This window comes from Fringilla coelebs (genome assembly GCF_963513975.1).
Source record: "Fringilla coelebs genome assembly, chromosome: 2".
In the NCBI taxonomy this organism is placed as follows: Eukaryota; Metazoa; Chordata; class Aves; order Passeriformes; family Fringillidae; genus Fringilla; species Fringilla coelebs.
In genome coordinates, this window is record NC_140029.1 from 9,259,569 (window position 1) to 9,286,341 (window position 26,773).

At 41.1% G+C, this 26,773-nt stretch overlaps 1 protein-coding gene across 1 annotated transcript; it reads right to left on the reverse strand.

Annotated features, from left to right (window-relative positions):
* Positions 1–1,421: 1,421 nt before the first annotated feature.
* CYBB (cytochrome b-245 beta chain) lies at positions 1,422–22,836 on the reverse strand (the record flags this gene model as incomplete). Its single annotated transcript, XM_084224086.1, has 13 exons — positions 1,422–3,522; positions 4,235–4,359; positions 5,548–5,694; positions 6,511–6,673; positions 6,956–7,209; positions 8,563–8,655; positions 9,557–9,686; positions 13,222–13,412; positions 14,189–14,334; positions 15,272–15,356; positions 18,813–18,923; positions 20,323–20,418; positions 22,792–22,836. The coding sequence occupies 13 exons, from the start codon at positions 22,834–22,836 to the stop codon at positions 3,396–3,398; spliced, it is 1,713 nt and encodes a 570-aa protein (XP_084080212.1). The 3' UTR covers positions 1,422–3,395.
* Positions 22,837–26,773: the final 3,937 nt, after the last annotated feature.

Sequence of the window (26,773 nt, forward strand, 5' to 3'; positions counted from 1 at the left end):
TTTGTGTGTGGTGAATATAAATGAGACCAGTAGTTGCTAAGGTCTGTACCAAATGCAAAACTGAGTGTCTGGTTCATGACAAGTAACTGCTCTGGCTTGTGCCTGTGCAACTGATGCTGTTTTACACAGTCAGGCATGAGGATCATGATCCTGCCAATGTTTACAACTGTAGCATCTTAATACATGCTCCTAAATTCCTTTGAGCATACATAACTATGTGTTCAGACATTTGGCTCTGCATTCTACAAGGAACTCATTGAAACATTAAAAATTATAAACAGTCAACATTAACTTGCTAAGAGCATTCCAAAACAGAGCAGGATCCTCAGAAAAAGTGCCACAACGAGACTTGAACATTTTTGGTTTTTTGTTCAAAAATACCTTGTATTTCACAGCTTTTTTTTGTTAGTTTTTGTTTCTTTCCATTTATAATTTTGTTTAACCCATGATCTGAGAACTGAAAGGCAGAAAATCCCCACCCAGCAGGAAAGTCTTGCAAGACTTTGAAGAGGAACACCTATTTTGCAGCTGGGCTGGTTTCCCACCACGATGGTGAGCAACAGGCACAGCAGCACTTTTTTTTTTAGCCTGAAACTTAGGAAAACTTGGATTTCATTTGCCCATATTTACATTTGGCAAGTAGGGTGCAGAGAAGAAAGTAGGGGTAGATGAGACCCACTCATATCAAGTTCTTGCTTGAATACATCATCTGAGCATGGCCCAGTTCCTCTCCTCTCCTTCCAGTTTCCAAAGAAAAGCTGAGGCCAGTGGGAGCCAGAGCTGCCCAGTGCCCCAGAGGGTCACAGCCCTTTAATGTAAGGCCAACTACAGTGGATTGGAGAGTGAGGATATTGAGGAATTAACTAAGTGCTGATTTCAGATGACTACCTATGGGAAGGCAGAGAAAATATAAGGGAAGAAAAACATCCTAGGCTGAGGCCATAAGTGAACTTTGAATTTATCTCCTAATTGCTTCCATTAGTTGAAACAGTTATTTTAATAATCCAGCAACTGGCTTTTCTTGCCCTCAGCAGAACACTTGTCATTTGAGTAGGTAAGTTTTTGGCACTGAAGCAGAGATCAAACTTTAGTACACTTCATAATACACAGAAGGAGGAATTTTTCAGCCAGAGGCCCAGTCAGTAGCAATGGTCAAATTGCAAGCAGTGGCATTTGGCCACAAAAAATGAGTGTCCTTGAAACTTACCTGTAGCCCATGACTCAAACTAGTTTGTTTCTTATATTTGTATTTCACTGCTATTTATTTCACTCTTATGTCCTAGGCTTAAGAAAATATTCATATTCAGACCATGACTGATTGTGCATGGCTTGCTATTTAAGCAGGATCAATATAACTCACTTTTGAAAAAAACTGAGAAACTCTCACTTATTCTTTCATATGTTTTAGGAAGACAATGATTTATTAATAAACACAGAATTACTGTTTCTGAGTTCAAGTTGACAAGCCCTGGTACAAGTGTGCAGCTGGTCAGGAAATGTCACTGCAACTGACTGAATAAAGAAAGATCCCTGATGTTTTAAGAACAAATATGTCAATGTATAGAAAATTAATAGTGAATTAAAATACACCCATCCAAGACTCTACTTATGATAAATATGCTGTCTCCATGTGACCCCTTGCAATTCCTCTTTGCTCACTTTATAAGATTATAAAAGCCTGATCACATTTCCAGTAAAATCAAGGGCAAATAGTTCAGTGCTCTTTGCTCAGAATGGGACCCTTATTATATTTTAGTAGCAATATTTATTCCACATAAGAAGTTTCTTTGGCTATACTTATGTTCTATTATGATTCAATAGATGTGTTTCAGACAGAATTATATGGATTTGAATATGGCTCTTCTGAGGGAAAGAACTGGAAAATTCCCCACCAAGAGTTGATCTTTGCCAACATTTGTTGTTAACTGACAATAATAAATAGGAACTGGTAGGCTGTCTTTCTGAAGTAGCATTCAGAGCCTGAATAACATTTTAAAATGCTGTAAAGGGAGAACACATATCCTGTCTGGCAAGCTGAGGTGTAAAATATGCTACATGCAACCAGATGGCTGCACAAAGCTGTCTGAAATTGCAGAAGGAGACCACAGCTTTCTTCTGTGGCTGCAAGAACCTGCCAGGAAGGTCTTGTGCTGAGCAGGAGCTACTGCAGGGCTTGGCTGTGGAGTTTAAAAGTCACAAAGCAGACAACTGGGATGAATGAAAGACATGGTATACTAAACTGTGGCTTTATCAAGGGTTTTTGCGCCTGCTTTTTCTATTTTTTTTTCCTATGCTGCTGGCTTTAATAGTTGGTTTTTTTTCCTCTCTTGCCAGTATTAAAAGTTTTGGTTCCCTTTTTTTGTTTAAGAACCTGCTACCTGTATGTGCACACAGAGGCACTGGGCTGTGTGTGGGAGTCTTGTGCACATCAGAAACTACCCACAGCTATTCCATAACTGAATTAAGTCACCATTGCTTTCTCAAAGCCAGTTTCACCTCAAAGAGCAACAGCTGAGCAATAGGGCCAAAGGCTCGGTTTGCATCTAAGAGTGCTTCAGAAAGTACCCATTAAACCATTCAGCAACAGCTTTTTTCAGCCTTGGACACCAGAAATGGCAGTCCTGGAAACACAGAACCTCTTCTTGTATGGCTCCCTGCGCCGTGAGCCTGAAGATGTGAAAGTGAGGGTGTCCAAAGCAGCAGTGACTCACACACCAGCTGTGGGACTTGAATCTGTCCTTGTCACCCCTCTGCGGCTGGGCTGCTTCTCAGAAGCCCAGGGGGTTCCTTTTCAGTTCTTCACTTTCCTGAGGAGAAGCAGCTTCATTTCAGCTGCATGTGTTCTCTCTGGGAGAGGATGTTTAAGGCTTATGTTGGAAGCCTGGAAGGCGTTGGTGTACAAAGGAGTTTTACTCTTGTAAGGAACTAACTTTCCCAGCCCCCCTTTTCCAACTCCCCTTGTTCCAGGGACTGACTGCAGCCAGGATAAGCTGCCTCCTAATAGCAAGCATTATGCTAGAATGCTTTATTGTTTAATAGCACTGAGCTTTATGGGTGTGAATTGGCTCCCAAAAGCAAATGACAGCCTCCACTCTTCAGCCGTAGTGGAAAATAATAGGAGGATAAAGGCAGTTAATTGAGGGGAAATCCCCTCACACAGACTAAGAGAACAGATTTATACTAAATAGCCAGCACACAGAGGGCAATTAAAACTTCCCTAAGGTAAAACTCGACTCTCTTATTCTACCACAGAGCCAAAATCATTCCCAAGATGCAAAGGGACCTGCGTTAGTGTAGCTGAAATTTAGAAGCTGGGCTATCCTGCCCAGACTCCAAACAGAAAAATAGATTCAGTCTTTAGACTTTGCTTTTAATGACTCCCACTTGCTTCAGAGTTAGAAATTTTCTTTGTTAAAAATGAAGTGTACTCCTCGTGGATCAGCTTCTGAGTTGCTGATGCTCTGCTTGTTGAGTGTGTCAGCCAGGCCCTCAGGACCACAGAGAAAAACACCTATTCTGGAGCTGTTAAGAAAATGAAAATATGGTCAGAAATTGGTATGGAGCAGCTGGATATTCTCCATGTAAATCATTTTTATGTTCTATAGATGCAAGGTTTTTTCCCAATTACAGGAGCTGAAGTAGAACTGGACATCTATCCCCTAAACCTGATAACCCCTTCAAACTTATTGCTGCTTCTAAAACAAATGCTGGGCTAAATCTCAGCTCAGCCTTAGTTAGTGAAGACAGGTCTATTGACCTCACTGAATCAAAGAAATGGAGATTCAAAGAGCTTATGGCACAAATTCTTGAGAGGAGCTATTCTGTTTTCTTCCTGCAAATTTTGGGTGGTTAGCTAAAGGTCATCCATATTCAGGTTTGGTTTCTAGAGGTAGAAAGTGGTTTTTGAGGTCTTTAGACACCATCTGATACTCCTACTTACTTCAGCTGGAAGGATAGGGTTAGTTTTTTCCTAAATCTTCTGCTAGTAATTAGACAATCCAAGAAGTATCTTGTGGAAAAGGAATTACTTATAAAAAATTGTAGGCCAAAATAATTTGTTCAAGATCATAGATCATGTCAATGGCTGAAAAAAGAATAGAAAATATCTGGAGATAGGCAGGGTAAAAAATGCCCCTGAAACTTTATCAGCCAAAGGAACAAGATTGTGCTGTATGGCGTGTATGGCCATTAAAAGAAGGAAGTCCACAGACACCATAAATTTGCAGAATTTTACCCAGGATGCTTCCCCGCAATTGTTTTGAACTCATTTTCCCAGTTAGGTCTTCCATACAAAGTTTTCTGTTTCAGTCCTGTAATCACATCTTTCTCTTCCTCATGATGCACTGCAAAGTGAGTGGCCTGTGTGAAATGAAAGACAAGGGACTGATAAATACTGCAGTATTGTGTTCTGGTTAAAAAAAAAAAAAAAAAAAAGTCAATACTGACTGAATTATTTCCCTAATGAGATTATGGAATTTATGGTGTTTTGCAAGGAAAGCTAAGACTGATAAAATCCTGACTTTCAGTGTCTACCCCTTCCTTCTCCCCAGACTGGGTGATCTCAAGAGTTAAAGCTGTGAAACACTGAACACAGCAATTAATTGTAGAGTTTTTTTCAATGAACAGGTTTAGTCTAAAAACTCTAACATAGGACTGCAAATTTAAAAACTCCTTTCCCTTCAAATACAATAGCATGACTCCCTTGACCATAATGAATCCTGCCAGTTTGTTCCTGGAAGGTTTGATCCATATGAGGAAGTCTTGCCTGTATAACTTCCAGGCAGACCAGCTAAGTCAAGAAAAGCAAGGAAGAGAAGATGTGGTAAAAGGCATAAGCTCAGGCCTTACAGAGTTCTGTAGCCCTTTCATATGAGACAAAAAAGTTCCAGGTAACTTTATCCCCAGGGAAAAAAATGTGGAACTTTTCTTATTTCCTTTCTCTCTTTTTTTTTGATGCTGCATATGTGATAACTTCCTTGCTGCTCCCCCTGCCTGTTTATCTAGCTGAGCTACAGCACTTTGGGCACGTGGTGAATTTTGCAATGGTGGGATAAATGTAATATAAAGCATCACTGAAAGTAACAGTGAGAGCCCTTCCTGACTCAATCCCACATTCTCAAGTGTCTGCTCCTCTGCATCCCCACAACAACCTACCAGCACAGGACCAGAGATCTGATGAGTACTGAAACAAAAATGCTGCTATGGATCAAGCTTTGTGCATTGGCTTCCCTGGTTCCTAAAGCTCTTAACTGCATGCTTGAGGCAGCACCAGCTGTTTTAGAGACTCGTACATGGTCAGCTGAGGTTGCTCCTGTGAACAAAGCCTGCTTCCCACAGAGCACAGCCAGAGGAAACCAGAAAGGAAATCAGCATACATGAACAGCTGATCCCATGTAACTTCTGATGGATAACACCTGTCTGCACTCCAAACCTCTGGGAGCCAGATGGATGCCCAGGATAAAAGACCATTTGAATAGTTATGAGAACAAATTTTCTAAGATCAACCTCAGTTTTATGGCAGTGATATTCCCCCCACTGTGTGGTTACCTGAGTTTCATCCCAGCCTGTAAGGTAGATGTTATAGCTCAGAAATTCTGCATTATTCCTCTCCTGCATTTGAGCTTCCAGAGATTGCAAGAGGTCAGCAAACCATTCAAAGGCATGAGTGTCCCTGCAAAGCCAGTAAAAATAAATCTGGAAGAGACAAGAATGAGCTGTCAGGGGACACAGGCACCTTATGTTTTCCAGGTTTATGTCTGCTGACAGAGAGAGGATTATAGAGTTCTGGTAAAAAATGTCCTGAACACTTCAGTAGATGGGTATGATGGTATTGAAGCTATTCAGGAATTTTGATGCTGAGAAGGTTATAAAGCTGAATGACTGACTGCAAGAACAAGGAAATATCTTCCTTTTTCTCTTCCACATTTTTAGTTCACAATGCTTCCCCACTTAACTCCTTGTAAAACAGTTTCTTAGGACATAAATAAATGATTTAGAGGTGAACTCTGCTGACAGGCAAGATCAAATAGGTAAGAAAACCAGTTCTGTTCTCTGAATATGACCATAACTGCAAAGTGTGACCTCACACCTCTGCACAGGGAATTTCCAGGGGCTGGAGGGGACAGGAGGAGGCTTCCATTGCTCTTCTACTTATGTAAAGCCTTTCTTTTTGGGCTGGAGGAAGGAATGCAATATTTGCCCAGGCTGTATTAGTGCCTTGAACTTTATGTTTCTCAAGCAGATGAACACCATTTCCACTGCAACTGGAAATCCCCAGGGCCACAGTCAGGATTAGCATGCGTGATTTGGCTTTTAGGCTATTTCTCCTTTCATTATATTTTTGTTTTAGATCCTCCTGCTTTCCTCCTGCTAACCTTGGGAGGCAACTGAACTCTTCCTTCTTTTAGGACTCATGCATGCCTGGAGACAGATCACATTTGCTGTGTCTGCTTTGATTTGGGCCCTTGGCCCCTGAACAGTTACAGGGGTCTGGGAAAGAGGACACAATACCTTCTTGAGCTTCAGGTTGGTGGCATCATGGCAGTATTTGTACCAGACAGACTTGAGGACAGATGCAAAGGGGGTGACCCCTATTCCAGCTCCAACCAGCATCACAGTTTCATAACTGAACACATCCTCACTTGCTGTTCCAAAGGGGCCATCCACAGCTATCCTGGAATTGAAAGTATGCTTATTAAATCAGCAGTGAATATTTGTTGACACCATTTAAAATGACGGTTAAAAGGTATTTGTCTGCTAGAATGCATATTTGGACTGAATACTAGCCAGCAACAGGAAAGGTGGAGTTGATAGAAAAAACTGTAAAGAAGCACCTAGGACCCACATCTGTGTCACCATTCAATGTTTGTATCACTGGTGCCATCATATTGCTTGAGCAATATTTAAACTGCCAGAGGTGCTTTTTGACTTTACCATGGAGACTCCTTGTACATACTTGGGCAACTTCCATGCCTCCTGGAATTCTTGTTTATCACAGCCACAGGCGTTGAACAAGCCCTCTGTCCAGTCTCCTACGATACGAACGTGAATGCTGAAGTAATCCTCTTCTGGAGCAGAAGTCAGTGTAAATGGATGCCATTCCAGTTTAGACACTGCTGGACATTTGACAAAAATGTACTGTCCAACCTCCATCTTGAAGCCTTTTTTCATCATCTGGAGCTCAATTGTCTTGAAGGGATGAATGACCACCTACAGAAGGGCAATGGGAAAAATAAGAATAAGAAAATGTCTGTCTTCACTGATCACTGATGTATCTCACTGATGTATTTACATCCACCCTCACTGGCATCATCCTCTGCTATGAGAGCAAGGAAAGCAGGTGAAACTTTCTTCCCAGTAGAACTGAGAGTGAGCAACAGCACCTGACAGGCAGAGGAAAGCCTGCAGTGGATGCTGATGTTTTGCTTGAAGTATTTTCTCTCACCACACTTGCAGCCACTCCAAAGGGGACAGGCCAGGCTGGTACAACTTGTAATGTATCACCAGATCTGTGTGAGCACATTATTAATTTCAGATCAATCTTACCCAGTGGCACAGAGCACAGAGTTAATGGGCCTGACTGTAAATATAGGGGCAAAAACACAGGGCTATCCTGCAGATATTGGATAGGTAGTATCAATGGAAATGGATGTTTTCTGGTTTTAGTGGGGTGGGACATTGGCTATTCTTTAGAAACAATATTCTAGAAGTAAAACCAGTAATTCTGTCACTCAAATTTTTAATCCCAAAGTTGTCTGCCAAAATTATTTTCATTTTTCAAAAGAGATTTGCAAGAGGGAGAATCAAGTCTCTCTCTGTCTGTTAATTCAGGTATTAACTGTGGTGTTTAGGATGGTGAAGGAAATTTTCTGCCAACAGGGCACAAAACAGACACCATAGAAATATAGTGGAGAAATGGCTCACAGGATATTTTGGTAAAATTACCAAAAGCACACAAATATTTAGGAGCCTTCCAATGTGTCAGCATCATTATAGAGCACAATAGAAACACCTAATGTCATCCCCCAAGCCCTGCTATGATTTCAATGGGATGTGTCCTCAGGATGCAGCACAGTGCCATGTAAGGAAATTACGCTGGGAAAGGCCAGGATAGTTTTCATAAGTTTGAGCTTAGTTCTGTGCTAATTCAGCTGTCAGAATTTCAGGATGAGTGTTAAAAATCTGTGCGACACACCATGGGAATGGAAGCTCAATGTTACATTTGGATACATAAAATAAACATGCTCTGAACTTGTGTTCAGGGGTCATTTGTTCTGTGTCTTAAATTAGTCTCAAGTCTATGGAATTTCTGTACTGTGGAATTTTTCACCTAATACAAAGAAAATTAATTTCTTTCCTAAGATTCAGTCCTGTGCCTTAGCTAACTTCCTCCTCTTGCTCATTTTTAGGGGCTTCCTTTGGATGTTAGATGTTGGCATCATGGCACAGCCAGAACAATTCTTCCACTGATAACTTGGGTATGTAGGAGCCTCTGCCTTTGCTGCACCATTTGGAGAAGAAGGTGATGCTCTGCCTGGTGTTAAGTGCAGCATCAGCACTTACCTTTGTGATAACAACCTTCTGCTGTGACCTCCAAAACCGCACCAGCCGCTCACACAGGTACAGGAACATGGGACCTACCACCCACTTCCATGTCTGTAGGCAGAAGAAAACAAGTCAGATGATGAAGATCACAGAATCATAGAAAGGTTTGGGTTGGGAGAGATCTTAGACATAATCTAGTTCCAACCCCCCTGCTGTGGACAGGGACACCTTCCACTAGATGAGACGGCAACTTAGATCAAAGCAAATTCAGGAAATTCTATAAGCAGACATGAAGTTCAAGTAATCTGTGTTCTTTATTAACCAGATTAGGGAATCCTTGATATATGACAGCTTCAAAATTCTGGTCAGAAGGGGAATTTCTTTCTCTGTTGAGTGTTGCAGCTGGCTTTTTAGTTTCTACGAGTTACAGCAAGGTGTTTTCCTGCAAGTAATTTTGTCTCTGTCTAAAAAGAGAATGTAACAAAGTGAAATGTGGTATTAAGATATTATTGACTCAGGTCTGTATTACTACAGGAAAAGATGTGGTTTCTGTTAACAGATCAGTCTGAAATGTGAACGAAAAAACAGCCTGGTTAGTCAATAAAAGCTGAAGTTTCAAATTCACATTTCCAGGGGTGTTATTTTCTTACTAATGATCATTAGTCCATTAATAATGTTAAACTATTTATTATGAGAATTACAGCACTTTCTAGATATCCCCAGGGGACATCACTTTGCAGTTTACTTTTTGGTTAATAAGTTCTTGGATACCAATCGCTCTTTTGCTTTGTCTGCCAGCTGTGCTTATTTGACAGCACGCTGGAAGTGTGTAGTCTGTCTAGAGTCCATTTCTGCTTACAACCCACAGTGCCCAAATCTCTTGCTTCATGCAAAGAAAGCTGCCACTGAAGAGTGCTGAGGGTTATATGGCTGGTTCTCTATGTAATTTAAGAAAAAATAGAAAACTGTAAACATTTCCAATTGCATTTACACACAAACCAGCTGTTCTTACCATAGGAGGATTCCCTGCAAACTGGGGGATCGGACAAGCCTCAGTCTTGCCCCAGAGAGTGAAGTTCTTGTAGCAAATCTCTGGGTTGTGTTCAGCCAGGCTTTCAGCTGTCTGTCCCCGTACAATACGACTGGGAAAAAAGTAAAGCAATGAAATGAAAATGAATCTGTTCATTATTGTTATTCTATTTATGTACTACCCTGTTTATAAGGAGTTGTTGATTTCTGCACTGCTACTTTGGAACAGATTTACTGCTCTAATCTCCCCACAAAGTTACCAATAAAGAAATAAAAAAAGGGAGGGAAGTTTGTGGGATAAAATCCTGATTTCAAGGTTAGGTGAGGAACTGAGAGTTATGCCCATTACCACTTCCAGGATGTGGTCACAATTAGAAAGCTTAATTCTTTTCTGAGTTATCCTACTTTTTTCTTCAATTAAAAAAAAAAAAAAAAAAAAACAACCTGACCAAAAGAAAAAATAAGAAACAAAAAAACCAAAACCCAAAACCTGGAATGGACAAGCAATCAATTTGCTACTGATCACTACAGAGATTATTTCTGGTGTTTATTTTAGAAATTTGGAGATCCCTTTCCAATACATTTTCTACCTTTGGCCCTTCCTCTAATGCTGTGGAGCAGCTGTTCAGGTGCTATGGCACAAGCAGCTATTGCAGCTATAGCACCTTGTGTCAGCTGATTATCTGGCCTCAACTCTCTTGCTTGCTTGGTTATTTGTTTATTTATTTGTTGTTGTTTGTTTTAGTAACAAATGAAGAATCCTGAATGATCCAGTACAGCTGTATTTCTAGTAGCAGAACTGGTGCAGAGAGGTTAATTTCAGTTTCAAGGGGCAAAAGCCTATTCTTTTTCACTATTTCCTGTCTCTGTCTGGAGTTCTGCCGACCTCAGGATCCTAGTAGAAAAATTCAGATTAAGATCTGTTGAATTTTCCCTAGAAACAGTCTGCTTCTGATCAGGCTGGTCAGTTTTATGCCAATGTGATTCTTTGATATCATCTCCCCATGACTTCTCTTTCTGCTTTTCTAGCTCAGTGTCTGTGAACTAGACAACATTTCTGATATTTCAAAAATCCCCATGGTATCAAAGCCATACGCATACCTAGCTTTGTGAGACAGATTTTTCAGAGGATTATTACAAAACCTCTGCACAGGGTTGAGGGATAAGATATTGCTCATAAATATTACTAATGAACCTCTTCTTCATTAAATGTTTGATTAATATCCTGTCTGAAAAATAAAGGGAAGCAGTGTCAGTGTCCCAACAGCATCATGAGTTGCAATTTGCAGGAACATCAGAAGTTACACTTCACTTCCCCACTAATGACAAGGGCTTCAGCTGAGCCACCTCTGGGATCAGTTACGGGAACAGGAGGAGCCCATTTCCTCCACTGCCCACCCCATTGCTTAAGGGAAAGGGTTCCTGGGGATTTTTGCCTTGCCCTATGCTTTGTTCAAGGTTTGACAATGTCAGTACCCTGTACAAGAGCAAAAAAAAAGTTTATTTCCCCTTATCAGTCAGTGTAAATGCTCTTTCTAGTACTGTAATTAATCCACAGACTTATAGCGACTTCTTTTTTGGCTGAAGGTTTTTCTTTAACTCCAAAAGAGTGAACTGCACCTCTATACCCACTCCTCTTTACATTTACTGTGTTGGGAAGTTTGGGACATTTGTCTGTGACACAGAGCTCAAAAAACATCAGGGTTTTAAAAGTGCTGTTAACAGCTTGTAACAGACAAGAATTATTGTAGAGTCAGAGAATGAAATCATACAATGGCTTGGGTTGGAAGGGACCTTAAGGATCATCCAGTCCCAACCCCCCTGCTGTAGGCAGGGACAACTTTCACTGGACCTCAGAGTCCAGTCCAGCCTGGCCTTGAACAATGGCAGGGACGGGGCAGCCACAGCTTCTCTGGGCAACCTGTGCCAGTGCCTCAACACCCTCACAGTAAAGAATTTCTCCCTAATATCTGATCTAAACCTCCTCTCAGTTTGAAGCATTCCCCCCTGTCTGTCACTCTGTGCTCCTGTAAATAGTGTCTCTCCATCTTTCTTGACCCTGCCCTTTGATGCTATCAATAACCTTTGACTCAGCTTTCTGTATATACAAAGATGTGTGTTTGTAGACATTAATGAGAATATGTGTGACAGCCTTCTGTCCCCTGAGATAAACTGGCATTTATGTCTCTTCCTAGCATGTTGCTTTGAGACTGTCAGTTCATACTCATTCCATGACATCCATCTGTGCACATTTGAGATGCCTCCCATGAGTGTAACAAGCCCATCTCATATTTCTCAGTGTATTTTCTCTGAACTCAAAATGTCATTATTATCTTGAAGGCCAAATAAGTGAGGTGCCTGAGTTCACAGCTGGAAAGCATCCTTCTCTCTTCAGATGAGAATATTCCTATTTATGTCTGCTTCCAAAGGATAGCTGAACTTCACTGACAACCACAGCTGCCCAAACTCTTGCCTTTTCATTCCAGTACAATTAAGATGGTGGGAGTACAGTGAACACTGAAGTAAATAAAAATTCAGCTTTTATAAAATATATGCTCTCCACTGACCTCTGGAAAGGGCAATGCTTGCTTTCTGATAGCATTGTGTAGTAATTACTGGCAAGTTTGGACATTGTGTCAGTAACTATACAATGTTTGCTGCAGAAAACAAGAACCACTTGTTTTTTTTCCTTCCACAAGTTTTGCTCAAACTGTTTCCTTGTTATGAAAGTTGGAATGAACAAATATGCTGGGGGTGATTCCCATCTGCCTTCTATTTTTGTTCTTCCTGTTTTACTTTGATTTCTGTCTTTTTAATGGCACTAATGGACTGTAAGGAAGTGGTTTTGAATAGGCATTTTTTGCTGGGCATTTTTAAAGCACACTTTCTATTTCATGTAGGACTTCCTTTAAAATGGGCAATATAGTGTAATTATGAACCATTTATATGTAGTTTGGATACTTGAGTCTTTTTTCTTTATTCACCTGTTCTTTGGTTTTACAAAACGGATCTAAAGTTCATTTTTCTAAGTGCTAAAATTGTGTTTGTGCAGTGCTAAAACTGCTTCATTAGGCTTTTCAGCTCTTTCAGAAGAAGATATGAAATGAAGCAACAGCAGAAAAGGATTTTTGGCATTTGAAAGGTAGAAAACTTTACAAATACCTATTTCTAAGTTGATACAGCTAAAAATCTATTCTTAAATGCTGCTGATATTACAAGTTCATCCAAGCCTGAAAAATAAAACTATATTACTATAGTCTTCATTACTCAATAAAATTGTAGACTCAATGTAATTTTTATACTGAGATCTCCTTACATGAATGTGTGTGATGCAATTCCTTTTAGGAGAGGAAGGAAAATTAACAGTTAAAACCAGAAACCTTGGAAAAGAGTTTTGCAATTAAGATATCAGAAGACGAGTGATAGCGAGCTTAAGTATGCCAAAGTCACATGAAACCTCCTGTGTGAGGACAGCTTGTTGCAAGTATCAGTGAGAGCTTCTTGACTCTCAGAGCCTCTACTGTCCCATCACTGCCATCAAAAACAGCTGATGCTCAGTGACAGAAATCTCTGTACTCAAGTGTGAAGGGGGCTTTAAATAAAGATTCAGTGATTATCAGATATTTTGTGATAAGTGCAAATACTCACCCAGCACCATGGATGACAAGGCCAATAAAGAAGATGACAAAGAGATGGTGGGTGTACCAAAATACTTCAAAATATGACCTCCGGATGGTTTTGGTGGATGAGGTGATGATGAGGATGAGGGCCAGTGTGATGACAACCCCAGTGATGCCAGCCAAGTATGTGAAAGCCACATAGAGACCCCCAATGGGATTCTGTGAAACAATTGCACACCTTGGTCTAAGGAAGGGGCTGCACCAAAGCAGAGCCAGTTGAACCATCCCTCACCAAAGCCTTTACTTTGTCCTTAAGCCATCTAATGCCAAAATCCCAGTTCATTTTTGTTGCACTGCACGTTTACCTTTATTAAGGTAATTGGAAGTAGACAGAATGCTTTTTCCAAGAATCAACATACCAAACATGGTTTCTTACTCTGCCCTGGCTCAGCAGGACTGCTTTGGGGAAGGTGAATACATTTGCACAGCTCTGGTGTTCAGAGCTGGAGTCCTACATCCATATTTCGGGAGCTAAATGAAAACTCTCCTTTCCTCTGGTGTTGCACAGCTATGAGACTCATAACTCATGCAGAGTTTGGATGCTCAGTGCTCTTCTGAGAAGTAGGGGAGTACACTCTTTTCTTTTTCCCCACTGAACAGAGCTTAAACCACCCAACTTCAAAACTCTTGCCTTTACTTCTGTGTACCTTTCTGAGAGCCATGTTTAAGTCAGAACACTGCTTTACAGGGTATGTTTTTACATAATGCTTTAAAACTACTTTGAAATCCTCAGGTGAAAAAGTTTAAAGTACTATCCGAGCTCAGCAATGATATTACTGGCAAATATAGAAAAATGAATTCTACAAGGTTTTTCTGCAAGATGGCCCAAACCCAGACTGTGGACACCAGAAACAGGTAGGCACTCTGCTCAAATGCTTTTATATGATCCCCTTCACAAATGTAATGATGACCCTTTGGAGTCTGGTGTCACTTACAGCAATGGTTTGCCTGAAGAAGTTGACATAGCTTTCCTTTGGTTTGTCTCCAAGGCCAGAAAGCACAGCTGCCAGGGTGCCTTTCTCTTCAACACGGGCTTGCACACTCCACTCCACATTGAATAAGTGTGCAATGGTGTGAATTGCTAGGAGGGACAGGAGAGGAATAATCAGCATTGACCACAAGTACTCGGCAGTTTGGGGTAACATCTGAAACTTTGTCACATTTGTCAACTGCTGCTTAGGAGCTCTGCTGCTCTTGCCATCTTCATCACAATTGCAGATCAGTGATGTGTTTTACTGTTAAAATTTTATCACCTGAATTTTGCAGGTTTTGGGTGAGGGAGGGAAAGAAGTAATGGGAAATTTTCAGTATATTTTTGTTCAACAAAGGCTTTCAATAATACAAGTACCCTAACAAATGGGGTACTGAAACATGGAATGGCTTAAATTATTTTTTAGGATCATCCTCATCCAGGACTTCTGTAAAAGAGCCAATAACTGAATTTGGATTTATTTGGGGTCACATTTGTTAGTGCTGCTTTGTTCTGCAGTTTTGCTAATAATCGTTAGTAATAGTCTCACTGAGCTGAATGAATCCAAAAACCTAAACCAGCTGAGGTGTTCACATGAATTCCACTACAGGTTTTTGTAGGGTAAAATTGCACAATGCTTTTCAAAATTTGAACCACCTCCTATAAATAGATACTTATTTATCTTCAAAACAGGTCCAAGCTTTTTACATCCTTTTTTAAAAAGAATTTCTATTATTTATTTTAGATGGTAGATAAGAAGTAAATCCAAACAAGAATTAAAGCCAGCATATCTGGTTCTCAGGACATTGCTAAACTCCCTTTATTAAACTATCATAAACAGTACTGACAGTTCAAAATAAAGGTATCTTTCTTATCTTTTGCTCTCTGACAGTTGGCACATATCTGGAAACTGATTTAAGCCTTGGCACACACTGACTCCTTTAATGAAATCACGTCTCTGCCCATATCCTTAAGAACTTTGATACCACCTGGATTCCACATAAAATACACAGGAAAGCAATAAACAAAGAAACATTAGAGTACCAACCAGTGTGAAGGGCAATCATCCAGGCCACCATTTTGTGAAAGGTGAGGTTTCTGTCCAGCTGTCGCCTGATACGGGTAGAGCAGCACTTTGGGTAGAAAGAAGAAGATATTTGAAGATTATTTGTGTTGTCTGTGCACACTTTTTAAAGGCAAGGATAAAACCAGAAAACCTGAGCACATCAGTGGCATTGCTATGAAAAATTTAGAATTCCAGAATATGGACAAAAATATTTCCCCCTGTCTTTCAGAAAACAGGAATTCCAGATTATATTTTAACACACCCCCCTGAAACCAAGTATTTGATAAGGAGAAAAAATTTAACATCAAGTGTGAAAATGGAATACATCTTATCTGTTTTAAATTGTACATTATAAACAAAATGAGGGATCACAGTCTGCCATGGCAGAGTGGCTGCTTTGGTAGCACCAGGATCCTATTGTGGTTCGCAATCTAGAAACAAGATAGAAACTTTGGGTGCAACTGTCTCAGGGAGCTCCCACCCAAAATCATATCACCTATGGCAGTGATATGAAGACATTCCTTCTCCAGAATACTGGATTTACTTCCCAGGCATTCACTTACAACTTGATTTTGGAGTTACCCCCCCCCCCAAAAAAAAACCAAAAAACCAGAAAAAATCTCTGCAGATACAAACCAAAGAAATTAATTCTCAAGAAACACAGAATGATATTTTCATTACTAATGATGATGGGTTCATAACAGACCCCATATGAACTCTAATGCAGTCCCTGGGAGTTTCCCTAAAACCTTAAGTGCCTGTAAAGCTGACATTTGCTGTCTCCACACAGTAGAAGGCATGACTGTCATGTGCTGTATGTTTGCATTGTGTTTGCTGACCAGATAAAGGAACAAAACACTGTGCAAACTACCACAAGTATTTCCTCACAAGAGGCAAACACTCTGGGGCTGCCAAAATCACTTCAGACTATAATAACAACCAGGAGAAATTTGGCCTTTTTGTATCACCTATAATGAGAAACAATAAAAAATACCATAGAATAAAATGCAGCATAGTGAGGCAGTGCTTGACTCCCTTGCAAACACCACTTGAACCAAGAAGTGAAGCAATGGCAGAGGGCTCCAGCTGCTTTCAGTCATGTGGGTCATTAAAAACAGTGAATGTAGCAATGATGGACATGCAAAAAACAATACAGCTATCTTTTCAATTAAAACCAAATAACTTTGTGATTTCTGGGTGGCAGGATGGAGAGGGCAAGACTTTTCAGTACTGTCCCTTTGAACTCTGTTTTTGAACAATTCTCTCCTCTTCTTGACCCCAATGACATTGCTGTTGGGAAGGTCACTTCTCTTCCAATAAGTTATTTGACATTTAAATGATTTTTCTTATAGACCCTCACAGTTTTACCTGCAGAGCATAGAGGCAGGTAACACATAGAGGCAGGTAACATAGAGGCAACAGCACAACAAGCATAAGCCCCTGTCCCCCTGTGCTAAGGCCACCACAGCACTGCCACTGCCAGGGGCTCACTGGGCCGTGTGTGTTTTTGCTTAAGATCTAAAATTACATCTTTCCTGAGGTGTAGCTTTACTGCAAAAAACCAGCTGGAGCCAAACAAACACCAGCTGTCTAAGAGTTCTATTCTATGCCCCTCCCTGCCCTCCTTGCTCACCCTCAGAGCCCTTTGCTTCCTCATTCCCAGCCAACAGCCAGAGAGCGTGCTGCCAGCAGGAATGGAACGGTGTCTCCCTGCCTGGGACTCACTTTTATCTGGGTGTAGCCTGAGTGACTCTGCCACAGTGCCCAAGGCACAAGGACTGACTCTGTAGTTTGAGTACATAGAGGGACATTTCCCAAGAACTTGGTTAGAAAAGTTAGGTTATGCATGCTAGGAGAGGAGCACAAAGTCCCAGCTGGAAAACAATTCTCAACACCCAGAATCAGGTTTTGGCCTTCCAGCAGTCTGCATGTGTACACCCAGCTCTTTCACTGCTTTGAGCTCAAAAGACCTCTGCTCAGCCTGCTTTCACCTGTGCAATCTCAAAAATGCCTTATACGATCATGGGCTCATCATTATTTTCCAGTGTCATTCATCCATAGCAACGTTAATTCTTTCTAAATTTATGTTCATTATTGACTTCTGCAGCCAGAGGAGTCAGCTCTGGATTTTGGCTGATACTTGCTGATCTGCATGGGGAGTAACAACTTTAACCCTACAGTTTTTTTTAATATCCTTTCACCTTTTACATGAATGGAGGGTATGGCTGGCTGTTTTGTAGCATCTCAGGATCTGAAGGAGTTTAAGAAAAGACTGAAAACCTGACATGTATTTCCAATTTTATATTCCTAAGTGTTATTCCTTAGAAAGGCTAGAGCACTGGCCTTGCTCATAAATGTAATTAAAGAGTTTAATGTGGCAGGCACATCTCATTTATTCAGCCACACTTATTGTGAGGATGCATGATGTACTTCTATGTACTAGATGGAAGTACAGCCTATTTTGTCTCTGGTTATTTTCTTATTGCTTCATATCCCACTTTCTTCCTTTATGAAGGACTGTTGAAACACTGCATCTATTTTATCACTTCCTCTTCTGCTCTGCCTTTCCAGCCCCTGCAGGCTGTATCATTTGCATAAGGAAATTTAGACTGAGTTTAGAGACGAAAAACAACTTCTGGGAACTGGTTTTGTTCATCCTGTTTATGTTAAAAGTGTCCAGAAAGAAAGGAAGAATCATTTTACATTTGGAAGGACAATTCATGAACTTGAGGAGCATATTGAAAGGAAGAATCATTATACATTTGGAAGGACAATTCATGAACTTGAGGAGCATATTGCTTTTTCACTGGACCACGGCCTGCATTGTCTGCATTATTTCTGCTGTAATAGCCAGAAATCAAGATTTTGGCAGTGGGATAGAGTCAGTACTATCATAGGAAGCCTCTCCAGCTGCCACTTAGGATAAGTTGTCCTTTCCTTAGTGTCAGCTCCTCAGTTTTGTGTATAACATTTGTATTTGGGAGCTCAAAAAAGTCAAAAGGCATGTGAACTATTTCATCTGAGATGAAAATGCACTTCAGACAAGATAGAATGTAATTTATGAGCCAGCTGAAAGAAAGTCCCATACTGAAAGTCTGTAAAAGACTACATTTATCTTAAGAACTGAGCATGCAAAGACAGACAGGGGCTAATATTTCTCTCTCTGAGTGGGTGTAGCATCAGTGACAAACAGTGGATGTATGTGAACATCAACAGCTTCTGCCAGCCAAAAGAGGGACTTTGCATCCAGGGCAGGACCATGCCCAGGAGGCAGCTGAAAAGGGAGGACTCAAAGGAGACTAATTCAAAGCTAAACTCTCAACAGAGCTCTAGATACCCCATGGGCATTACACCTCAGTCTTGCTCATAGCCTGCTCCAGGCTTATCTGCTTCTCATAAAAGGACATCCTCAAAATATGTAGATTTGGGGAACTTGGACACAGTTTCTTGGTATACTTGCAAGTCTGTTTAGGTATGAAAGATACTATCTTTCATAAATTTTGAAATTCTTTCTTCATCTTACCGCACTTGATCCTCTGAGGAAGGAGAGCAGGTTTCGACATACTGGCAGCAGAATCAGCATGCAATTGAAATTCAGGCAGGCTGCAGGGGCCCTTGCAAGAGCCAGAGCACGCTGTAATTAGAGGGATGCTGTTATTAATTGCATTACCTAAGACATTATCCAGGGCATGGACAGGCACAGATTTCATTTATGTATTATATCATAACTGGTAGAGAGTGTGAGATCTAGAGTTCACATTTACACCATGAATATTCAATGGAATCATGCTCTGGTCAAGTCAGAAACACATGTGCAGGCAGAACACATGCTCCTGCAGACAAACAGACACCTTCTGTTTTCATTTTTGAATTTACATGGTTGTACAAAAAGCTCTTTATCATGCCTGGCATTCAACAGGCAAACACGGGTGCAAATCTAAGCCATGAGTAGAGTTTTCTGTCCCAAGGCTGCAAAGAGTCTGTGGTTTCAGTTGGTGGGGGTTATGGAGCTTACAAGAGAAGTGGCTTAAATTCTCTGTCAGTAAAAGAGTCTAGGGAAGTTCATTGCCTCAGCTTTTAGGAATCTGTTTCCTTAACGTTGGTCTTTGCACCCTTAATTATTTAATATTTTTGAACTGTTTGAAATGAAGGAAAAATGACCATATTAATCAAAATGCAATGAAGGGAAGAAAAATAATGTTTGCTCTCCTTGCATGGAGACCCTTTCAGGTTTTAGAGCACAGCTCTTTGGGTTCACACTGAACTCTACTTATCCAAGCATGAGTCTCTGTGACTTCAAAGGCAACTGCATCCTGATTGCAAAGGGCAGGATTTGATCCACAGACCAGAAGCCATATGCAGAATGGGATTTCAGGCTTTGTAGAATTAAACCATGGCTTTGCAAACCTTCAGCAAAGTGCTGTACTCTGTAATCTGAAGCTTAGGCTGATCTTTATGCCTGTGATCAGGGTTTTAAAATATGTGAACAAATTAATTTTCCCTGTCAATTGGTCATGACCTGTGATAGCTTTGGAAGCAAGTTTGTAGGACACTCAATGCTGCATTAACCAGTTGGATTACATAGAACAGCCCAGGATCCAGGATCACTTCACTACCTGGCTACCACTCACATTCTTGATGAATATATGAATGGTGACTGCTTTTCAGAGCCAATATCTTTATAAACTATTCATGCTCTGAAAAATAATTGCAAGGAGAAATAACTGCACAACAGTTCAACGGCAATATTTTATTCATCTCTTACTTAATAAAGTAGCCAAAATTAATGCTTAATTTAATTACCAGGAGCATAATAGTTAACTGAAAACATCTTTAGAATGGGATCTCTCTATTTTGTGCACCAGCCTTCTGTTAAGAAGCACTGAACATCTGCCTGCATTCAGTTATCTGCTTGCATGTGACTTCTACATGATTCTGCTGCTCCAGCCACTAGATCCAGTCTGGATCAGCTAAAACTATTCAAAACTGCTCTGTGCTCTGTCTGTGCCAAAATAATAATGTCTTGTACTTACGCCAAGGAGCACTCTGGTGTAGAAGAATTTTGGTGGGACATCATACACAAGATAGTACCACCAAAAGAGGAAGACATTTAAGCCCAGCCACACAAGCTGAAAGAGAATTAAACAGGAAGCTTACAGTTTGTTGTTAGAAATAATCCATCTGCATTTACACAGTTCAGATAACAGTCACTTCCCTGTGCACCTGTTTGCACAGAGAGATGTACTGCAGGGTATAAAGTTTTCAGCAAGGGTGATAGAAATCTTTCTGGTGTAAACAGGCTCTGATTTGTGAACACAGGGTACAGGAGTGGCAATAGACCAAAACACAGCAATGTGCAGCTGAAATGTTTTCGCAGGTCAAGGAGTTGAGGGCTGGTTGTATCAGGACTGTCATATTACAGTTGTTTAATTCTGAGTCCAGTTCAAATCTCTACCATTAAAGGTTAGGGACTCTTCCAAATGTCAGTTCCACAGGCACATTAACCTATGTGAGAGGAAGACTTGGTAGCTGTGACAAAGAAGCTTGAGATCTAAATTTAGATGGGCTAAATTACACATAGGGCTGAATTTAAGAAGAGGGTTTGAAATCAGCCAGCAGGGAATATGCAAAACAGGTCCTTTGGTAGCATGTAGTCTACCCCAAACCAGGCTTTGTAGCTGTACTGCAGAATTTTCTCACACTTACACATCCTGAGGAGCATGTTATTAGCTCAGGCAGCTACAAGTCCATCTGGCAAAAAAGATCATAATGAATCTGGATATTTGCCCTCCTAGAGCTGGTTGGCTGATTTCACATCCCATATTGAAACATATCTGTAACACTGCACTCAGTCTAAGTAGTTTTACTAAGTGGTGCAGGAAAACAGAGAAAAAGTCTGAGAACTGGGAGAAAGCCCAGAAGAGGTGATATTACAGCTCCTCACCCCTTCTAACCCATACATTTTGCTAGTTCTTTGGCTCAAATAACACTGTAAAAAAAAACTGGGTTTATTTCAGATCATGAAAATGTAAATAAATACTGGGAAATGAAGGGATTTCCATCAGGATAAGGTAGTATATAGGAAATCCCCAAGTCCTCATTAAAACACCAAGCTCATCTCAGGATTAAGTGCTTAGGACACTTATTAAAAGTGACAGTGCCACACTCGGCAGTGTGTTTCTGTTTTGTTGAGGTACATCAGCAGGAATTGTGTCCATCCTGTTTCTGTCAAGCACTAGACAGCCCTGTGCCTGCTCAGTGTGCAGTAAAGATGGAGAGGCTAAAGCAGAACACTTGGGTAGGGTTTCCAGTGGTCTGTCCTTTTGGCTGGTTTCTTCATGTCTCTTAGTTTCCTTTCCTATTACCCTGACCTTGCTATAGCTTTGAGGTCCAGAATCCGAAGTCCTTATTTGAGCAAAATAAAGGCCTCTTACTTAATTCTTTTAATATTTCAGTTCTGGTGAGGTCAAAAAAAAAGGCAAAAAGAAAGCCAGAATTCACCTCTTGGCAGTTTCAACTTCCTCAAGTCACTGAAGGTGACAGCACATGCAGTCACTCCCTTTCAAAACACTGAAGTGCCACAGCTATGGAATTATGTTCCTAAATTATAAGGGCATACACAAGTACTGATTGCTTATAGCAGCAGAAATACGTCTTGGAATAAAGATTCTCATATGTCAGTCACCAAAAAGAAACAAATTCTATGCCTTCTTTTTCTTCCTCTCAATATTTACATCTACTAACAAAAGGTAGCCACAGTACCTGAACTGCTCTTACGTTTTGGTTTTGTATGTTTTTAATACATATATGTATATGTACATAATAAATGTATACAGGATACCTTTAGCCCTTGTATCACAATGTGAAGTAAAAAAAACCCACTAGAATACAAACTTAGTTTTCTCCAAGGACGACTGCCCTGCTTACTCTTTAGCTCTGTAAATGCAACTGGGATTTTCCATACTTTTAAATCTTGCTCAGAACTAATCTGACCTACTTTCACAGCCACTCTATGCAAACTGTAAACAAATTCATTTCAAATAGTAGTTGTCTTAATAAAGGATTAATGAATCTCTGCTCTAAATCTCTGCTCTCTTCTCCCTTGAATCTGACACTAATAAATATTTTATACCATCAAGACACTGTGCTTTCAGTTAGACACACTTCAGTTCATAAAAGTGCAAGAAAGGGCGATTGTTTTAATTGCTTTCTCTGTTGAAGTGCATGTACTTAAGTGCGTTTTAAAGTTGTTTTGCTCAACTAAAATATTTCTAACAAAGCAAAGTTAATACACAATCATTTCTCAGTTAACAATGAAGCCTACAGCAACTGAAATACCAGAGAGCTCCTTAAAAATTATTCCCTTGAAGCATTTCCCTGCATTTGCTGCTCCAGTTTCAGCATAATTAGGTGCATCTTTCACTGGCACAGTGATAACTGCTCAGCACAGCTTTCTGCAGAACTTTTCACTGGACACAAATGCCAACAAAAATTGTACTTACAACGACGAAGATGGACAGTCCTTCATTCTCCACCCAGTTCCCCATGGCTGCCTGAGATGTGTGTGCACAGCAGCCCAGCTCTCTCTGGGACAGCCTCTATGTCTTCTCTCATGAGGAAGTGAGAGCAAAAGGTTGCAGCACCCTGTTTCCTTTCTCATTCATTTGGGAAATAAGTTAACCATTTAATCATGACCCCAGTTCTGTTTCAAATACGTTTCTATCATCTCTACATGTAACATTTCATAACTCAAATACAAATAAACTGTTGAAATAGACTTTTTCATTGTGATACAAAGGATAGAATAAATTATACAAATAAATTATACAACTGGTCAGGTTTTCTGCTAAAAAACGTATTGCCACTTTATATAACTTAATGCTGAAGTGTAACATAGAAAGCACAGAAGAGTTACCTCTGCCCAGACCTCTCTCTTTTTAATCACTTCAGGACTGAGATGCAGTCCATGCTGACCTTTAATGATAAATAATCACTATTACTATTTCTCTTCCAGTAATTCAATGTCCACAGAAACTTCAAAGTGTAATCTAACATTCCTCGTCTGGTACATTCAAACCTCACTAAATTCCTTCCAAAATTCCTCTCTGTTCTGGCCAAAACTGAGGAGAAATGTCACTGGATAGGCTTTTTTTCATGGCTTTGAGTCTCACAGGATCCCCTTTGATGGCCATCCCAAATGGATCACAGAATTACAGAATGTTAGAATGCTTGGGCTGGAAGGAACTTAAAAGATCACTTACTTCCAGCCCCCTGCCAGCAGGGAGGCCACCCACTAACTCAGGCTGCTCAGGGTCCCAGCCAACCTGACCTTGGATGCTTTCAGGGATGGAGTAACACTTCCAGGGATGCTGGATGTCATCAGAGGGTCTGGTGCCCATATTTTTGTTTCTGGAGGTAGCCTCTGGAAGTTAAACAGTTGGAGTGGCTGGGAAGGAAAGGAGGGGGGCAGTTCTGATTTGTGAATGTCCATTCTTGCAGTGAAGACAAACCTTCTTTCCCTGACCAGCAATGGCAATGTTCTCACTGCCTTTTCCTTCTCCCTAGCTCAGGGTAAGTTATTTGTGCCTTCACTGGGGTGAGCCAGTGCAGGTATTCAGGATGCTCTGACCTTCAGCAGCTTTACCTTGCCTGGAAGCTCCTCAGGCACCATAGCCCCTGAAACTTGGATTTATTGGCTCAGGAGGTTTCTGGCAGGCTACAAACCCAGAAGGGGCTGATCTTGGATCAGTCACAACAGTTGCAAAGTCTGAGGTCCTTCTGACAGCCTGAACACAGACCATGAAACAGAGTATATTTCAGCTGCTTTCAGCCTAGCAATTATTAAATGCAGTAACTGATTTCACTGCCTGAACTCAAAAGAAAGGGCAGAGGTGCAGGGCCCTTCCACAGCTGGTGAGTTCTGCTGCTCCCTGATGCCTCTGAGCTTTCTGTTACCTCTGAAAGTGACATGACAAGCACAGCCTGTTGCCACAAGTGACAAATTTGACTAGAAATGGTACCAAAACCACCCACTCATCGTCCCTGATTTAATTCTCATTGTTTCACCTTCTAAATGAATGAAACATTTTTGCTATTACAAAAACCTGAATGGTTTATACTTTGTACGTATTTGGAAAATGCATCCTGCACAAGAAAAAAACATGTTGTCAGCTGTGTATTAATTATGTAGGAGTGTACTGAAACTGAACTATGGAAAAAATTAAATGCTATCTCACTCTGTTTAAACATTTTTTTTCAAGCTGCTTGATTACACAAAGCATTTTTCATCCTTCTTTGTACTCAAAAGTTCAGTCAACGCTGATCCTTTTTCAGAATGACAGTATTGTAATAGTATTCATGTCTCAGGGTTCTTCCTTTCCTCACAGTCATTTTACCTCATTGCTTAGGAATTAATTTAGCTCCTCTCCTGCTCTTCACAATTATGGTCTGTGTATTGCTGCACAAATTTAATGCCAGGTGTTTGCAATAGGCCTAGGGGTTTCACACATGTCCCTAAAAGGGACAGTGGAAAATTCTGCAAGTAAAAACCCCAAAAGAGAGAGTGATGTGAAGAACAGAGTGAGAGATCCAGCTCCTCCTTCTCATGCAGCAGGGGGAAAGCCAAGTAGAGACCTTGATTAACCTCTTCTATTTTGTAGCCTGAAGTCTTTATTTTGAATGCTGTGCAATCACTGTTTACCAACCTTCCCTTGATTCTGCACCAAAGAGGAGGAAGCAAACAAGGGACTTGTCACATTGTCTTCCCTGAAAGGACTATTCACATGAAGCCTGAGGCTCTCACTCTGTGTGCTTGCTTTCACTCCAGGGAATGACATAGCCTGAACCTTCTGCTCTTTCTGGTTTGTTTACAAAAGAAGTGATTCCAAGCTGAGAGAGTAGAAAAGGGGATCAATAAGAGCCAGGGAAAAAAATGTCAATGAGACTCCAATGACTGGCAGATCCTTCTAGGTCCCCCCTTTACACTATAACTCTCAATGCAATTCCCTGCTCCAGTACTTCCCCACACTGTCTTTTGCAGACATCATGAGAGACCCATGCGCTGTATTGAAAAAAAATCCATGTCTGCTCCAGATGCTGCTTGCCACACCAGTCTTGGCTTGAAGTCAAGCAGCACCACCACAAAATGGGCCAGAATGGCTGCACACTGCTGTGTTATTGAAAGGAAGAGACACCATCAGCAACATGTCCTAAGTACAGACAGAAATTTCATCTCAGTAAGTAGTCAGTAGTTTCCAGAAGAGCTGGACTAAAGCTGCAACAGCATAGCCTCCCATGCATAAAGGCAGAGGTAGAATTAACCTGCCTTAGCATAGGACTGAAGGAGAGGGGAGCCCAGATGGCATCCTTTGAGCAGGGTACCAGCTTTACCATCTGCTAATGTGGCTCTGGAACACAACCATCATCTCTTTGCGAGACTTCTTTTCTCAGAGCTGCAGATCCACTTTGTTTACTCGTGCTGGTGATAGCCCAGGAGAAAAGGACTCCACCAGCGATTTCCCGCTCAAGAACAAACCTCGAAAGATGTGAGAAGAGGAGCGGCTGTCTCTCCTGTGCCCGTCTCGCCCGGTCGGTGGTTCAGCAGCCCCGCGGTGCCACCCGCTGGCAGCGCCGGCCCTGCACCGCTCTCGGAGGAAGGAACTGGAATCCTGCTCATCCATCCCGGACCTTCCCTCCGTATGCACCTGCCCTCGTGTCTCCTTTCCTGCTGCATCCCTGCTCAAAACCACCTTCCTGCTTTTCCCTTCTTTCAGCGCCAGGCTCTCAAATCCCGTTTCTAATTAGCAGCTCCTGATCACAGTCTGGGAAAGGACTTCCAGAGCTCCTTAGCTCACTTTGTTCTTCCTTATAGGATCTGCTGCAGCTGTATTACTCCTGACACATTTGCATCCTCATTCCACAACCAGAAATAAAGGAGGTGCCTCTCAGCCTGCTAGAGCTCTGCTGTGATAGCTCATGAAGTATTCCAGCATCCCCCTTCATGCCCAGGAACAGCCCCCAGGTGTGAACACTTCAGTGCCCAAACCCTGCAACACAGGGCAACGCTACAGGTCTTCACAATGCTGCGGTTTGTCTTGTGAAATACAAAGGAGTGCTGTGATAATTCTTTTGCTGATTTTTCTCCCCCCCGATCCTCAGTGTGGAGGTGCAGGGGTGACCCAGCTCTGTCAGCAGATGACTGTCCACAACCAGACACCTGACAGACACAGCCTTGGTTTTATGTTCATTTTCAGTGATATCAACAGAGGAAACACTGAGGAATGATGTCATATTTAATGGATGTGTCTAAGCAAGATAACATGATACAATAAATAATGGCACCAAGGATGAGGCTTTTGCTTTAAAATTATCCTTCAGCTAGATTACTAAAAGAGAGTTCATCCTTGTGCCAAGATTCAGCATGAAGCCTATATGCTGCTAAATCATACCTAAATTGCCTCTTATTATAGAATTACACTGCTCCAG